General features: G+C 47.9%; 4 protein-coding genes across 18 annotated transcripts in view; 2 read left to right on the top strand and 2 right to left on the bottom strand.

The window, feature by feature from the left end:
- Positions 1-21: 21 nt before the first annotated feature.
- tmem101 (transmembrane protein 101) lies at positions 22-2,995 on the top strand. Its single transcript, XM_058078247.1, has 4 exons — positions 22-318; positions 1,941-2,121; positions 2,213-2,359; positions 2,483-2,995. Exons 1-4 carry the CDS (start codon positions 26-28, stop codon positions 2,789-2,791), a joined length of 930 nt encoding a protein of 309 aa, XP_057934230.1. The 5' UTR covers positions 22-25; the 3' UTR covers positions 2,792-2,995.
- Positions 2,996-3,147: 152 nt separating this feature from the next.
- On the top strand, positions 3,148-11,167 carry g6pc3 (glucose-6-phosphatase catalytic subunit 3). 2 transcript variants are annotated; one of them, XM_058078237.1, is made up of 7 exons: positions 3,148-5,103; positions 8,148-8,366; positions 9,331-9,437; positions 9,500-9,590; positions 9,662-9,780; positions 9,937-10,078; positions 10,406-11,167. In XM_058078237.1, the coding sequence occupies exons 2-7, from the start codon at positions 8,149-8,151 to the stop codon at positions 10,743-10,745; spliced, it is 1,017 nt and encodes a 338-aa protein (XP_057934220.1). In that variant the 5' UTR covers positions 3,148-5,103; position 8,148; the 3' UTR covers positions 10,746-11,167. The 2 variants fall into 2 exon arrangements, with proteins under 2 accessions (XP_057934220.1, XP_057934219.1); XM_058078236.1 differs by lacking the exon at positions 3,148-5,103 and adding an exon at positions 5,114-5,475.
- On the bottom strand, positions 4,212-7,834 carry lsm12b (LSM12 homolog b). Its single transcript, XM_058078254.1, has 5 exons — positions 7,667-7,834; positions 6,558-6,691; positions 5,162-5,271; positions 4,956-5,082; positions 4,212-4,822 (listed from the first exon to the last, which is right to left on the bottom strand). The coding sequence occupies exons 1-5, from the start codon at positions 7,791-7,793 to the stop codon at positions 4,730-4,732; spliced, it is 591 nt and encodes a 196-aa protein (XP_057934237.1). The 5' UTR covers positions 7,794-7,834; the 3' UTR covers positions 4,212-4,729.
- Positions 11,168-12,427: 1,260 nt separating the features above from the next.
- tanc2b (tetratricopeptide repeat, ankyrin repeat and coiled-coil containing 2b) overlaps positions 12,428-15,703 on the bottom strand; it is a 98,131-nt gene continuing 94,855 nt past the window's right edge. For all 14 annotated transcript variants that reach the window (XM_058078122.1, XM_058078125.1, XM_058078123.1 and 11 more), the window contains one exon: positions 12,428-15,650. In XM_058078122.1, the coding sequence (XP_057934105.1) occupies positions 13,622-15,650 (2,029 nt within the window). In that variant the 3' untranslated portion in view covers positions 12,428-13,621. The remainder of the gene's footprint in view (positions 15,651-15,703) is intronic.

The following is a 15,703-nucleotide window of genomic DNA, read 5'->3' as shown; positions in this document are numbered from 1 at the left end:
CGGTGAGGGTCCCGTCTAACAGCCAATGGCAGGACGTCTTTCTCTCGCACACAAACTATCCTTTCAAAATAAGAGCCTCAGTGGACGTTCTCCAACCAGTTTACACAGATCGAACAGGACTCTGGCTCTTACTTTGACACGCCTTCGTTGTGCGTCGCAGTCTGCGGACGCCTGCAGCCTCACAGCCATGGCGGCCCCGAGCAGGAAGCAGGTGTTGAGGCTCCTGGGCCAATTGGGGGCGTTCATCTTGACCCGCTTTGGGTTTTGGAACTGCTTCTGTATGCTGATGCTGTTCGCGGAACGCGCCGGCTCCAAAAGGTAAGAACGAAGTAAACACACAAAGTCTTTTGAAGTAGCTGTTTGGGTCAGTTAGCCGGGAGGCTAACGTCCGAGATACTTCAACTTCAAAGACGTCTCGTCCGTGTATGGCGTAATGGCGACACACTGTTTGACTTCTACGAGAATAACACGTCACTTGTTGAATGCTGCTTCAGGGGGCTTTAAAGAGTGAGGTCCATTTGTGGCTTTAGGATCGTCAGTGGGCGTGTAGTGTTTAGTGGTTTCTAGTGGGACAGACACGCCCAACAAAGTACCCCGTAATTACTACAAAAACTCAGCCTTGCCCTAAACTGTTTGTCTCTTTCACCCCCACGAAACATTTTTAATGTGATATTGCATAGTGTCCCTTTATACCAGTGTTCCTCATCCATTAATGCGCTGTTATGTATTTGCTGCCATCTAGCGGAAGAGCATTAAATTGTCCTGCCTGTCATTGCGTCGCTGGCATAGATGAACCAGGATTTCGAAAACGATCATTTTGGGACCAATTATGTTTTTATAAACACTCGATGACCTCTTAATATCTTGATCTGGGAATGGCTGATCTCTCTCTGTAGCAGTGGTTCTCAACTGGTGGCTTGGGAACTAAAAGGCCTCCCTCCTGGATGGGTCGCAGGCAGCTCGTCAAAAAAAAAAGAACAAGTCAAAGTAAAAACGCCATAGTGTAAAAAAATAATGCAAATAAAGTGACTTAAAGGTAAAAAAATAAAATAAACTAATAAAAATGACTTGTATGAAGTGTAAAAAATGACGACTTGAACCTAAAAAAAACATTGGAAAAAAAACTCCTTAAATAAGGGTTAAAATAAATCATTAAAAAATTTAAAAAATAAAAATTTAGTGTGAAGTGTAAAGAAATAAAAATGACAAATGTTTAAAGACTAATAAAAATGGGGGAAAAAAAGGAAAATGTGTATTATGCTCATCTTTGGGCTCTTTTGTATTGAGTTGTGGACTCCTATAGAGCAGCTACACACAATAACCCGCTCGGAGAGCTTTCTAGTTCTTCCAGAATCTGCACCTATTCAGCCGTATTTCCCGCGAAAACTGTCTGTTTTAATTTATTCCACCCACAGCCCGCCTCCAGGCTCCCCCACTCAGCTGTGGTCGGTCACACTCCTGAGCGCTCAGGAGGACTTCCGGTGTTGTGCCGCTAGAACCCAACTTTATAGTTGATAACAAGCAGTGATTTATCTTGGTAAAATGTCAGCTTTTTCAAGGAGAGAGACGTCTCAGTGCTTTAGCATTAGCTTTAGCATTAGGTTTTCTACAGCATGGGTAACGTCTAATGTGGTCATTAGACGTTTTTCTGGGGCTAATTGTGGTGGTAAAAGACTATTAGCAACCTTGCTACCTGTATGCACACTCTATAATGCTACAAAGACAAGCGCTTTTATTCCATGGTTTGAGTTTTATGTTTATTATATTGATTGCAATTGATATACATTTGGTATCAAACATAGCACTGTGATTTGTTCAAATTTCATTTGTTTTCCAAATCTAAACTTAACTTGCATAATGCATGAATATGCAAATGAGGTAGATGTGTGCTTTATATATTTAAGGGCATGCCCCATTCCTTCATGCACCGTTGCTTGCAGGAAGCCGGACATCCCCATCCCCTACCTGTACGTGGACATGGCGGTGGCGGTGCTGTGCGCCAGCTTCATGTCATTCGGCGTGAAGAGGAGGTGGTTTGCGATGGCCGCCGCCGTCGAGGTGGTCGTCAGCACGTATGCGTCCTTCGTGGGCGAGCAGGTGCACTACGGCGAGTGGCTGAAGGTGACTTTTGTGTTCGTGTGTCCCGTCTCACGCTGCTCATCTTAACTGTTAATGTAAACAAACGCACCCTTTTTCCCTCCCCCCCCTGCAGGTGCGCATGTATTCCAAAGCACTCGCCATCACTGGGAGCTTCCTGGTTTTGGCCAGCGGAGCGGGCGAGGTGTACCGGCAGAAGGCACGCAACAGGTCCCTGCAGTCCACAGGACAGATCTTCCTGGGGATCTACCTCATCTGCATGGTAGGACTTCCATACGCTGGTTATTATTCTCTATAGGGGCTTCCATGTGGTTTGGAGATTTAGATTCATGAAGACCCTTTAAAACCAGCAGTCACTGACCGCAGTACCACGCCTGCCCACCAGGTGTACTCGCTGCAACACAGCAAGGAGGACAGGCAGGTCTACCTGAACCACATCTTCGGGGGCGAGGTGGCGCTGATGCTGCTGGAGGCCATGTTCGGCGCTCTGGCGCTGGCCTTCCTGTCGGGCTGGTACGTGAGGCCGGCGGCGCAGGTCCTGGCCACCGCCCTGCCGCTCATCATCCTGCTCACGGACGGCAACCTGGGCTACTGGCACCACACGCGCAAAGTGGAGTTCTGGAACCAGCTGAAGCTCATCGGCCACAACGTGGGCGTCTTCGGCGCCGTGCTGATCCTGGCCACAGACGGCTGACGCGGCGGAGACATGACGGCAGGGCAACGCCCATCTACACATCGGCTTCAGGCGCCAAGTAATCTTGAGAAAGGAAACGATCGCCTGTTTGGCATCGCAACACGACGCTTGGATGCTTTTCGAATGGCGTTGACACGCTTTTGATGTAAATATCTCCTTTTCTACCTTATTTTATGGCATTAAATTGCATTTCCATTGACTGAACTCGTGTAAAAATAATGTGAAATATGAAAATCCTGTACAGTAGAACCTCTTGGGTTCAACAATTTGGAGAGTTGGATTACTTGAGGGGAAAATGTCATATTGGTTTACCTGCACGCAAACACCACATCTAGATTGCAGCCTGTAGCGGCTAAAAGGAAACGTACACGTTTGTTGGAATGTTGCCCTCCAGCCATAATCCTGACACGTGAACATGAACTTGTACACCGCGCATACTGAAAGATAGAAACCCAGGTAAGAGGCGGCATTCATTACTGAACATTATGGGAAACGCCCATTCCTGACAATGCTCACCATGTCCATGCTAGCCCATGCTAGGCTATTTGTGGATTTACTTGGAGCAGGAATCTCCTGGGCTGGATTCCTAACTTTAACTAAAAGGACACAAAGAACAAGCGTCAATGGAGTCCTGTCTGATGTGTAGTTCTACCGGCTCACCACAAGGGTGCATCCTATCACCTTTACTTCCAATTCACAACAATGCATAAGACTCCATAATGATGATCCTGCTTCAGGATGGGCAAAACAACCATTGGACAGGATTTCATTCATTGGGGACTCTTTTCTCCTGATAAATGGAAACAAAAACAAAGAAGAAAACAGTGTTGACCCAGTCTCCATCAAGGGGGAGACTGGAGCCCGGTGACCCAGTAGAAATACCTGGGCACCATCAGAGTCTGGGCTGAACTTTGAGGTAGTCTGTAAAACTTGCAATGTCTCAGGAAACTGCCGGAGTCAGCCTTTCACCTTACGACCGCGGTTCGAACAAAAATAAGACCACCCCCAATCAGATGGTGAAATGGTCGTGCAATGGACAGGAGAACTGGAGTCCTTTAACAGACCGAACTCCGGCATGATGCAGGAGCCTCTGCACCCCTTGGACCACCAGAGACGGGCGGTCCCAAAACGCAGATCCAAGAGCTACAGGGCCTGTGTAAGCAGTTGTTGGGCATAATGTTGACATAGCGTTGCTTTGGCGTGGGTAACGTGCAGGTCACATGATGTAAAGGGAGCGAGCTGGAATAGCTGCATTCCATTGACTTATTCCTAACCGTTTTTTTTTTTTTAATATCTTCAGAAGGGAAACACGTGTTCACGTTGCACATAAGGATTGGGAATGACGGGCGAAATTCCACAAAAAAGTCCTGGTCCGGACTGCTTTTGTGTCTTTTCAAAAAGTGTTTGAAATTTACAGTCAGAATTTTTGTTACTTTTATTTTAGAAAATGTCCTTTAAAGTGTGGCATTTCAAGTCACATTTTGTTTAAAATACAGAAAATACAGACAGTAGAACATGGATACGGCAAAAAAAAAAAAAAAAATAGAAGACAGAAAATAAAGCTAACAAGCCTTTCTGACTGCGCTAGTTTTCTCTTTTTGAAATGGAACTGAAGGCGAAGAGGAAGGAAGGATGGATGGAGGATGGGGGAGGGGCAGGGGGCGGGGTCAAGTTAGTTAAGGAAACTATGGTGGCTTTATGGTTCATGTTTTAAATTATTCTTTATAAAGTCTAATTTAAGATTTAATCTTTCCTCTCTTTCACTTTTTTTGTCTTTTTCATTAAATGGTATTTTTGCTCTTCATGATCCAGGAACCTCAGCGCTCCCACCCTCGTGGACTAAGGAATGGCCGACTTGGTGTGGCGGCGGGAGCGGGGAGCGCCCGTGTGGCCTCCCCCCCGCCCCGTCCCCACTCCCCATCCCCGGGGAGCGGCGCCTCAAGAAGATAAAGTGGAGTCCTTCTGTGTTTGCTGTGCTTGTGAACGCTGCATGGACTTCTGACTTTCCACGTCTCTAAAATGTTTCTCCACCTGAGCGGGGAGGGGGGTGGTGGTGGGGGGGACGGAAAGCCTGGCGTCAACATCTGTCGTCACGGCGACACCCAACAACCCCATGTATTGCCACTAGTCAGCCAGAAGATGAAGTAAAAAAAGGCGTACTCACTATTTTGCGTACATGACTTAAAGCGCTTCCCTCTTTGCCTTTGCAGTTGTCGACCTGGTAAGGCGGCGAGATGACGACGTCGTCCATCACGATGATGTTCTTCTCCTGCCATTTGCAGTCTTTGATGCTGCCGCCGCAACAAACGCAGGTGAGTTGAGTGACACGCGGACCGGCGTCCACGGACGGAGAGACTTTGCGGCGCTTACGTTTTGTGAATGGTCTGGAATAGCTGCTGGCCCTCCACGGACACCCCGGCACTGATTGCATAGGCTTGGGACAGCTTGTCCTCCTTTTCTGTCCTCGCTCGATTGGCAAGCTGCACACACCACACACACGTTTCCCCAACAGTTATTTTATTATTATTATTTTTTGACATGCAGTAAAAACTGTCAAACGTCCTTTAAGCTCGGGCATCTACACGGACGCCCAACATGATGAAGCGTCTCCAAACTTGTGACTGGACGTACACATGCAAAGATATACCAATACATTCTGTATTTCAAAAGAAAAAGTCATGCAGGTAAGAAAAAAAAATCCTACTGTTAGATTAGCATGCTAGCATGGTCGCATTAACTCGGCGGGATGATGTCATCACTGCGTTTCACAATGCCGCATGACAGCGTGTAGGTTCTGCACGTTTATTCTTCGACCCAACCTCGGACAGACATTCTCAACACACAGAACATACTACCGGCCTTCAAAATAAAAGTTTGCCGTCTAACTGTGCAAATACGAATCATACAAAAATATTCCATACGCGGCTGGAATGGCATGGGTGGCTACATCTTCCTTCATCACAAGCACAGGCATTAGAGTTTGCTGGAGCTTTAGTAGCAATGTGTGCAGACGCCGACATCCCATTAGAAGTTAGCCAGGTTGTTGCCAAGAAATAAACGTGCTGCACAATTTGAGACAAGTGTATTTCATGATCTGGCTTAAGTTTTGTAGCTTTTTCTACAAGACTTTGAATTTATAATAATCCTTTTATAGAGTTCATATCGCCCAACCCTACTACAAGACTTCCTGGTTGCAGTGCAGGTTTATTTCTAGGGGAAAGTTCTTAGAAAATAGCCCTTCTACCCACCTAGTGACCGTTTACGGCCTTACTGCCGCCAGTTTTCTTGTTAAATGATATTTTTAAATGTGCTGCAAACACCCCTGGCCGAACCGATTCCTCCACAAATTGAAAGATGCTTCAGATTAATCCACTAAGAAAATAATGGTTGGTTCCAGCCCTGATGCAATTTCTCCAAATGTCATCTGCAGCCTGCTCACGTCGCCACAGCTACATAATAAATGGAACACTAGCTTGCTACAACAACAAACCAAGTATTGATGCATTGCTAGCTCAGCTAGCTTGATGACCGTTTTGGTCACAGGAATACACAACAACCACAAACCTTGGTGTATATGTATATCCTTCCCTACACCTTATGTTGTGCGTTAACATTAAGAAGCGCATCGGCCGCCTCATTCTCGTCAGAGCTCATACCGCCAATTGCACAAGCTGATGTACGCCACTATATGAACAAACAAACACGTACAGATGCAGCATATTTTCCCATACGTATAAAGTACTATCGATGGAAAAAACACTCTTACCTTGCTAACATTCAGCGATGCTAGAGGGGGCGGAGTCTCAGTGCGATCATTGATTATTTCCACTTCGGAAACGTAGGCTAAGTTGATCAGGATGACGTCGTTTAGGTTAGTCTTGCCGCTGGAGGAAGCACATTCTGGAGAAAAATCCCAGGGTCAAGGAGCCGTGTGTTGAAACCTTGGATGACCTGTCAATCAAGCCCACGCTTGCCAATGTCCGGATGCACTGCAATACACGGAACGCGATGCCAACCAGGCACAGTCACAAGAATAACAGCCACGCAAGTTATTACACATCAAGTGACTGAAAACAAACGCGAGTACAAACTACACACACACAGACGTTTGCAGCAGTCAGCTGTCATTCATGAATGTGTGCTAGTGTGACAATAAGAGTACACACAAACACACCCAGAAGGCAGCAGGACGTGAAGCTAGCGGGTAAAAGAAGGCCCATTTAGCCATCTCAAACAATGTACGCCAACAAGCCTGCGTTTTTACACAAACCTCATTTCAAACCACGACCAGAGCGAGTCACTAAAAGGCGCTACGGCGTCGGTGAACAATGTTAGTGAAGCTAGCTGCCATTGCTAGCTTGACCGAACCCTTAAGCTAACACGCTTAAGCGAGCTACACTGGGAAGCGGCAGCCCGCAAATGAAGCGAAGCGAAGGGGGACGACTCGTACGGGGGTGCGCTCGTACCTCATCTCTGAATTATGTGGCGACTTAAATGTACACGAAGAAAGGGTAAAGGCGGGAGAAAAACGGAAGAGAAGACACCTGCGTTAGCTTGCTAGCTAGCATCGCTCTGTGCCCGTGAGCACACAGCCATGATGCCCGACGTTGCCAGATAGTGATCCGTGTCGAGGATGAGCACATTCAAAACACATCCACTCCCAGAAGCACACACGCCGTCAAGTCCAGCGAGGAATCCCCCGGCAAAAGCGCACACGCTGTCGTTTAAAGGGCGCAAAGCTGCGGTTGAGCCCGGCTAGCTCCAATTACGCCTGCGCGGAGCACTATTTGACATGTTTTCGGCGACAGGCCCCTCGCAGCGGGCCAGGCCGGCCGGCCGTCCGCCGCCCGGCGCGGGCACGCAAACAAAGGATACTCAGCGTTAGCATCTTGGACTGGTAGTCGAAGGCGAGCACCTCGCCTTGCAGGAGCTGGCCCAGGCAGGTGAGGCAAGAGACATGGCTCCCGACGCTAAAATACTCCCCCGGTCCAGGAGCCGCCATCTTCTCCGCCAGCAAACCGGAGTGCGTGCGTGCCTTACGTAGCGCGACGTGATGCCGTACTGGGGCGTGTCGACGTACGACGCGCGCCGCCGCATCCTCCCAGTGATGCTGGCCAAACTCAATTAAACCAAGTCTACGCGTCATTCTGTGACATTTTCGCTCAACCTGCTTTGATTAACACATTACACATCGTCACACGCATTCACGGCGAACTGTGACGTTTTTTTTTATCTCGTGGTTTTGTCAACTTCGCGATCTCCCTCTAGTGGCCGTGGTGTAGATGCGCAGCTCTTAACTATTATTATTAGGATAATATTTCTACGCAAGCTCACGCACGCACACGGTCTTGTCAAGGATGGAGAGCATCCACGCACACGGCATTTGGGTGGCGGAAAGTCTCCAGCGAGAGACGAGAAGCTTGGAGAATCTGTGGCTGCTCATCACCCACGTCGGAGATCCCAAGGCGGCCTTTCTGCTCCTCTTCCCCTTCGCTTATTTCGCCAGCAGACGAGCCGGCGTGGCGGTGCTCTGGGTGGGTGCCCTGGCGGACTGGCTCAACCTGATGCTTAAATGGTGAGAGCAACACTTTGCTTTCCCAAACGTACGCAATCATTTCAATGTTGTTGTGAACCGCCTGACCCTCTCTTGCACGTCTTTTAATCAATTACAAGCTAAACTGCCTGTTAGAGCTCCAAAACGTAGGCTAATTAAGATGAAGTGTCATGCTTGCTGCATTTAATACTGTTTTTTTTTTCAAAGTTCGTTTTTTTTAAATGTAAATAAAATATCTTATAATGATCATTTAGTGAACTATAAACAGAACTGTTCTATAGTTCCATGAGCGCTCCTGGTGACTGTGACGTACTGTCTAATGTGAAACACGCTCAGTCCGGAACTAACGTCATTTTATGACTTCACCGTGACTTTATTATATCACATTTAAATATGTCAATACGCAGCTACGACGTAAATGCATGCTGTTAATTTTTTGGTTTTCATTTTTATTCGAAGCAAAACACATTTTTATTAGAAGCAAAGTTTACTCAGATAGTCTAGTTGCCAAAGATGAGAGCGCGCTACCTAAGATCCAACGAAAGGGCATGCAATGGAGCGGAAGGTCCGCCATGTTAGTAAGCTAGCTAGCGAGTTGGGTTTATCAATACGCAATCCGTACCGGACACACAATCTGTGCTGCGCATGTGCAGCTGGTCGGTCTATTTTACGGCAGTCACGCGGTAGGTATTGTACGCCATTCGTGGATGTATTTTACGACAGCAAGCTATGCTAGCTGACTAAAGATTATTGTACACAACTCCAGTTGTTGGGAAACTTTAAAAATATATCTGATATTGTCGATTTGTGTCATTAATCACCAAAGTGCGCCGAGGATATCCATAGAAGTGATCAGTATCGAGGAGTTTGCTTACTAAAATGGGGCCAAGCTGACCTGTGGTGTATTCCGGAAGTCATGCCTATATAACAATGCAGTGCATATGAATGACTGTGGCAGTTTATTTGATGTATGTTTTGATTCTAGGCTGCTGTTTGGCGAAAGGCCGTACTGGTGGATCGGCGAATCCCACATCTTTGATGGCAAGCAACCCAAAGTTCAGCAGTTCCCCACCACATGTGAAAACGGACCAGGTGAGAAGAAGTGTTGGTTTTGCTTGTCACTTCTTTCCTAACCGTGTGTGTTTTTGCTCCAGGTAGTCCGTCGGGACACGCCATGGTTACTGCAGCCGTGTGGTGGGTGGTGGCGTCCTCCCTGGCCTCCTTCCTGTACACGCGTACCCGCAGGTAGAGCTCTGGGATACTTGGGAACAAACAGCCCGACGCTCCCACAATTCCATTCTTCTTTTGTGTTGCAGCACGTTCCTGTCTTCCGCTCCCTTCCTGCTCTACGCCGCCTTGCTGCTCGTGGTTGGCATCTCCAGAGTGTTTATCCTGGCACACTTCCCGCACCAGGTTGTTTCTGGTTCGATTGCAGGTTTGGAAAGAATTTTTTGGGAGCACACTGCTCCTCCGGCGCTATTTGCACAACACCGTATTTACTCAGAATTCATTTACATAGTTACTGAAGCAAGTGTTTAACTTCACATTCCAGCTTAACTGTCTCTAACTGGCGCGATCTTCCGCCCCCCAGGCCTCCTGGTTGGGGTCCTTCTAAAACGCAACGTGCCGGAAGGGCGCCCCCTGTTGTTCTTCTTCACTCTCAGCGTGTCTCTGCTGGCCGGCGCCCTGACCCTCTATGTCGGACTGCAGCTGCTGGGCTTCGACGTCTTCTGGTGGGTTTTATGCTAGCGTGTTATAGGCAAGGGCGGGTTCCTAATAAAGCGGCTGTTTTCGCCTTTGTTTGCCGCCGGCGTCACCGTGGTTACACGGAATGTTACCAAATACAAATGGAGCTCTTCCCGCCGTCACGTGTTGGGGTTCTTTGCACTGTGGAGGTTCCTAATCAAATGGCTCATTAGCAACTTGGTTGTAACAGTCACAAAACTGAGTCTTCCACAAGTCGACAAAGTCCTGAACGCTTGCAGGCCCATAAATATTTAGGACAAGAAACAGCGCCATCTTGTGGTGTCAATCTCTAAAACATGGCCTCCCTCTTCTAGGTCTTTGGCTCTGGCCAAGAAGTGGTGCCGCCACGCGGAGTGGCTCCGCCCCGACGTGGCCCCTTTCTCCTCCCTGACCCGGGACTGCGCCACCCTGCTGGGTTTGGGCCTGGCCGAGTACTGCAAGCCCGGCGGCTGGCCTCTGCTGGGGGCGCCGCGGGCCTTGTCCCTGGCCCTGTCGTCCATGGGCTTGTTCCACGTCCACCGCCTGCCGCTACCCTTGCAGCCGCCCGCGCTCTACTACTCGCTGACCTTCATCAAGTTCGTCGTCGTGCCTCCCGTGGTGATGGCGCTGGTTCCCGGACTGGTGCACCTTGTGACACACAAGAAGAGGGACTAGAGGACTTTCACCATGGGGGACAGCAATATCGTAATAAGAATTGTATAGGGTTTTTATGCTATGGATTTTATATGAATATATCTATATGTATCATGTATATTTATATATAGCTTTGAGCAATGAAAATGACCAAAATACTGTATGTACTGTAAGTCAAATAGAGCAATATTTGAGCCATCTTCCTCTGGTATAATGTATGTACATCGCACAGCGAGAAGGGAAATATCAGAATCTGTAGCCTGGGTGATATTTTTCATTTGACTTGATGCATTATTTGTGTGTATGATCTTCCTCATGCCTTCATAAACTCTAACATGGACAGTGGAATTATGTCAATGTTTCAAAAGATGATAGGCCATTAAAAAATAACAAAAGTTTGTATAAATGACTTACATCAAAGTGTAAAAAGACTTAAACGTGTAAAAAATAATTACAATAACAAAACATTTTTGAAGAATAAAAAAAAAATTTTTTTTTTATTCTTCAAAAATGTATTGTAATTATTTTTTACATGAATTACAATACATTTTTGAAGAATAAAAAATACTAATTTTTATTGGGTTTTTTTATTCTTCAAAAAAAATAAAAATTAAAAAAAAAATTTGTTTTTTTATTCTTCAAAAATGTGTATTGTAATTGTGTAAAAAATAATTACAATAAATACATTTTTGAAGAATAAAAATTTTTGTTTTTTTATTCTTAAAAAATGTATTGTAATTTTTTAACATGAATTACAATACATTTTTGAAGAATAAAAAAATGTATTTATTGTAATTATTTTTTACATGAATTACAATACATTTTTGAAGAATAAAAAATACTAATTTTTATTGGGTTTTTTTATTCTTCAAAAAGAATAAAAATTAAAAAAAATTGTTTTTTTATTCTTCAAAAATGTGTATTGTAATTGTGTAAAAAATAATTACAATAAATACATTTTTGAAGAATAAAAATTTTTGTTTTTTTATTCTTCAAAAATGTATTGTAATTTTTTAACATGAATTACAATACATTTTTGAAGAATAAAAAAATGTATTTATTGTATTTTTTTTACATGAATTACAATACATTTTTGAAGAATAAAAATACCTAATTTTTATTGGTTTTTTTATTCTTCAAAAAAGAATAAAAAGAATAAAAAAAAACAAATTGTTTTTTTATTCTTCAAAATTGTGTGAATTGTAATTTGTGTAAAAAATAATTACAATAAATACATTTTTGAAGAATAATTTTTTTTTTTATTCTTCAAAAATGTATTTATTGTAATTATTTTACATGAATTACAATACATTTTTGAAGAATAAAAAAATGTATTTATTGTATTTTTTTACATGAATTACAATACATTTTTGAAGAATAAAAAAACCTAATTTTTATTGGGTTTTTTATTCTTCAAAAAGAATAAAAAGAATAAAAAAAACAAATTTTGTTTTTTTTATTCTTCAAAATTGTGTGTATTGTAATTTGTGTAAAAAATAATTACAATAAATACATTTCTGAAGAATAAAAAAAATATTGTAATTCGCGTAAAATAATTACAATAAATAATTTTTTGAAAAATAAAAAAAAAACAATAAAAATTATGACCAAAGTGTTAAAAAAATCGAATAAAATAAAAACAACCACCCTCACCACCTCCACGTAGGTTCCAATCAGTTAGCATGAGATAAAAACACATTCCCTTTAACTTGAGTTTTTTTTAATAGTTATTTCTTTTTTTCTCACAGCGATCTGAAAGCTCACATGTACAGACAAGAGAACTCTGCTCAGCAAGCAAATACGCCAAGGAAATCATAAAAGAAACCGCCTTTGCCGGGTGTGGGGATGATGGGGGGGGGGGGCACACCAGCCTGCTTGGGAATAGAACATGCATCAGAATATTTACACACACACACACACACACCCTTCAATGTAGAAGATGAAAGTAAGTATAATACACGTTACACCTTCATCTCCGGTACCAGGTGGAACTCCCGTTAAGATATTGATTGGACTTTTAGACGCTCCAAAGTCCAAACATGTAAACGTCCGCTATGTACAACTTGTGCTAGAAAGTCTATACATCTCCGTTGTCTTAAAAACTCCTTTCCCCCCGCCGTTGTGGCGTCAGGTGTGAGACGTCGCCGCTCCCACGCCCGCTTTCTCCACGAGTCAGGTACAAAAATAAAAAGGTAAAAGGCGCCGTTTGGCTGGCAACCCGGCAACCCGGCAACCCGGCAGGCGGTGACGGCAGCGGAGGAAGCGAAGGAGGAAAACCAGGAGGGACAAACGTGTCCAATTTCAGGTGTTTTTTTTGCAGCTAAAAAGGTACATTCATGCACATCCTGCTCTGTGCGCAATCACGACCGAATCAACCAACCAAGCGACTCTTTAGCTTGAGATTTGATTCAATTCCGGATCGGGACGAGCGTCTGTCCCTCCTTATGCGAGCAGCGGTGGAGGCGGCGGCGGCGGCGGCGGCGGCACGAAGGCAGCTATGCTTCCTTTGACCTTTATGTACAATATATAAGTTAATTATAAATATTGTCACTTTTGCTCTAAAGTACTGCGTTGTATGTATCGGGGAGGCATGTACACGGTAGGACATAGAATACTGTATTACATCGAGCAACCGTGGTGAAGAGCACACTTTGAAAGAACACCAGATGAAGAGTCACAGGAGTCGCCCCCCCACCCCATTAGTCCCCGTCACAAGTGAAGCCGCTCAGCATTTTTTTTTTTTTGGAAGAAGCGCATCGATGGTTGTCAGAACCTGGAACGTTTTATTAGACGGCCAAGAGTCCAAGCGTAGCTGTCAAGTCCAGGACCCTTTCAAGTGTCGGAGTTCTTCAAGTTGTGTCCCGCTGCTGCCGGCCGAAACGTTCCCGGCGGTCCAATCACACGTTGGACTCCACAAACGGTCTCTTTGGTTTGATGGGGGAGGCGGGCCCTTGGGCGCGGGCGTCCCGGGAGTGCTGGCGGTACAGGTTGTCCTGGTAGGCCTGCGCCACGGGAAGAGTCCTGGCCACCTTCACGTCGGGGTAGGTGGGCACCTGGCTCACCCGCTCCAGGATGTCGCCCGTGCCCCGCGAGCCGTTCGCCAGCTTCCCCAGCGAGGGAGGCGGAGTCTGGGAGTAGTAGTCCTCCTCCAGGAGGTGCCCATTCTGGGCGTTGTTGGTCTTATTGTAGTAGGCGATGTTGCCCAGAGAGGCGGGGGGGCTGTAGGTGGAGCCCTGCTGGACCAGCTGGCCCGGCGAGGTGGGGCTGATGGCCGAGTCCACGGACGTCATGGCGCGGGACCGTGAGGGCTGGTGCAGGTACTGCTGAGTCCGCGCCGTCTTATCGATGACGCCCATGAAGGGGGTGTTACGGGAACGCGGGGGCTCACCCTGATACAGCCCCCCGCCGCCCTGCGAGGGAGAGATGGGCGAGATGTCATCGCAGGGGCGCTCGTACGCCGCCTGCAACGGGATCTCTGAAGGCCTGAAGCCCGGCGCCAAGTTGGAGGTGGATCCGGCGGAGATGTTGTTGGTGGAGGGGGAGAAGCGGAGGCCCACGCTCTGGGAGTGGATGAGGGGCCTGGGCGTGGGCACGTGCGGCTTCATCTCGGCGGTGTTGGCGCTGACGGGGCGTCTAACCATATGCGGGACCTCGGGGGAGCCCAGCTGGCAGGGGGGCATGGCGTTGGCGCGCTCCAGCACGTGCTCGGAGACCGGGTAGTACGCGGCCGACTGACTGCGACTGATCTGAGGCGTCTGGCCGTAACGCACGCCGCCCGGGGCCCCGCTGCTGGCGCGGTAGGCAGAGGAGGGGCGCTGGGGTAGCTCGTCCTTCAGCAGGCCCGACTCCATGACCCCTCCTCGGCCGCCGTGCTGGCAGAGGGCGCCAGAGCTGAGGCTGGCCTGCACCTGGGACATGGAGCGTCCATCCAGGGAAGGCTGGTACACCAGTCGGTTGTCCACGTCCACCGATCCGCCCGGGTAGCGATTTCCCATGGAGTGGCCCATCTGGCCCCCGTAGCCGCTGTTGGGTTGGTTCGTGCGCACGATCTGGGCGATGGAGGGCTGCAGACGAAGACCCTGGGCTTGGTGGTGCTGGGACGACAAAGACGGCTGGGAGCTGAGCTGGAAGGAGCGCTGGCTGCTCATCTTGGACAGGGGCGACTTGGGGCGGCCGGGGTGCTGCTCCGTCTGGTAGCGCACGGGCGAGCCAGACTGGGACCTGTAGAGACAAACGCTCTCCACGGGCGGACTGGCTCTGTACTGGGCAGCCCGGCGCAGCGGCGAGGGCGGCGGGCTCTGGCGGTCCATGCCCTGGCTCCCCACGGGGGGCGGGCTGAAGCGGTAGGACGGCTGGTGCACCGGGGACGTGTGGGGTGGGCTGTGTCGATAATGGGAGTTGTGATGCGTCGGGGACAGGGAGGGCGGCGTGGTCTGGTAAGAGCCGCGGGTCGGGGAGGACATGGAGGACGAGGTGGGATGGTACTCGTAAGGTTGGCCCATCGGCGAACCTCCTCCAAGGTAGATCTGGTCTGGGTGCGTGGGAGAAAGCGGGGGGCTCTGTATAATGGGGAGGCCGGAATGGGACTCGGGCAGGGGGAGGCCCATGGACATGGCCTCCAGCTCCTGCTCCAGGTAGTCCTCGTCCTCAAAGAGGTCCTGGACGGGCTCCATGTCCTCCAGACGGGGCTCCGGGGGCGGCGGGAGGGGCATGGAGAGGGCCAGGGCGTCCTCCTCCTCCTCCGGGGGAGGCGTGGGAGGAGGCGAGGGGGGCGGCTCCAGCTCCAGGTCCGTCTGCTGGTGCTCCCCGCCCTGGCTCAGCTGGTGACACTCTTCCTCCACGCGCTGCAGGAGCCGCTGGATCTCCCGGTTGTTGGGGCACTGCCTCATGGCCTCGCTCAGGTCCTCCAAGGCTTCGGGGAACTGCCTGTGAAGTGGTCAGACCGCAAGGTGAGCACAGGAAGGACGAGCATCCGACCG

The sequence above is a fragment of the Doryrhamphus excisus genome, chromosome 7 (assembly GCF_030265055.1).
Source record: "Doryrhamphus excisus isolate RoL2022-K1 chromosome 7, RoL_Dexc_1.0, whole genome shotgun sequence".
Taxonomy (NCBI): domain Eukaryota; kingdom Metazoa; phylum Chordata; class Actinopteri; order Syngnathiformes; family Syngnathidae; genus Doryrhamphus; species Doryrhamphus excisus.
Note: the sequence above shows the minus strand (reverse complement) of the source record. Positions and strands in the feature narration are given on the sequence as shown.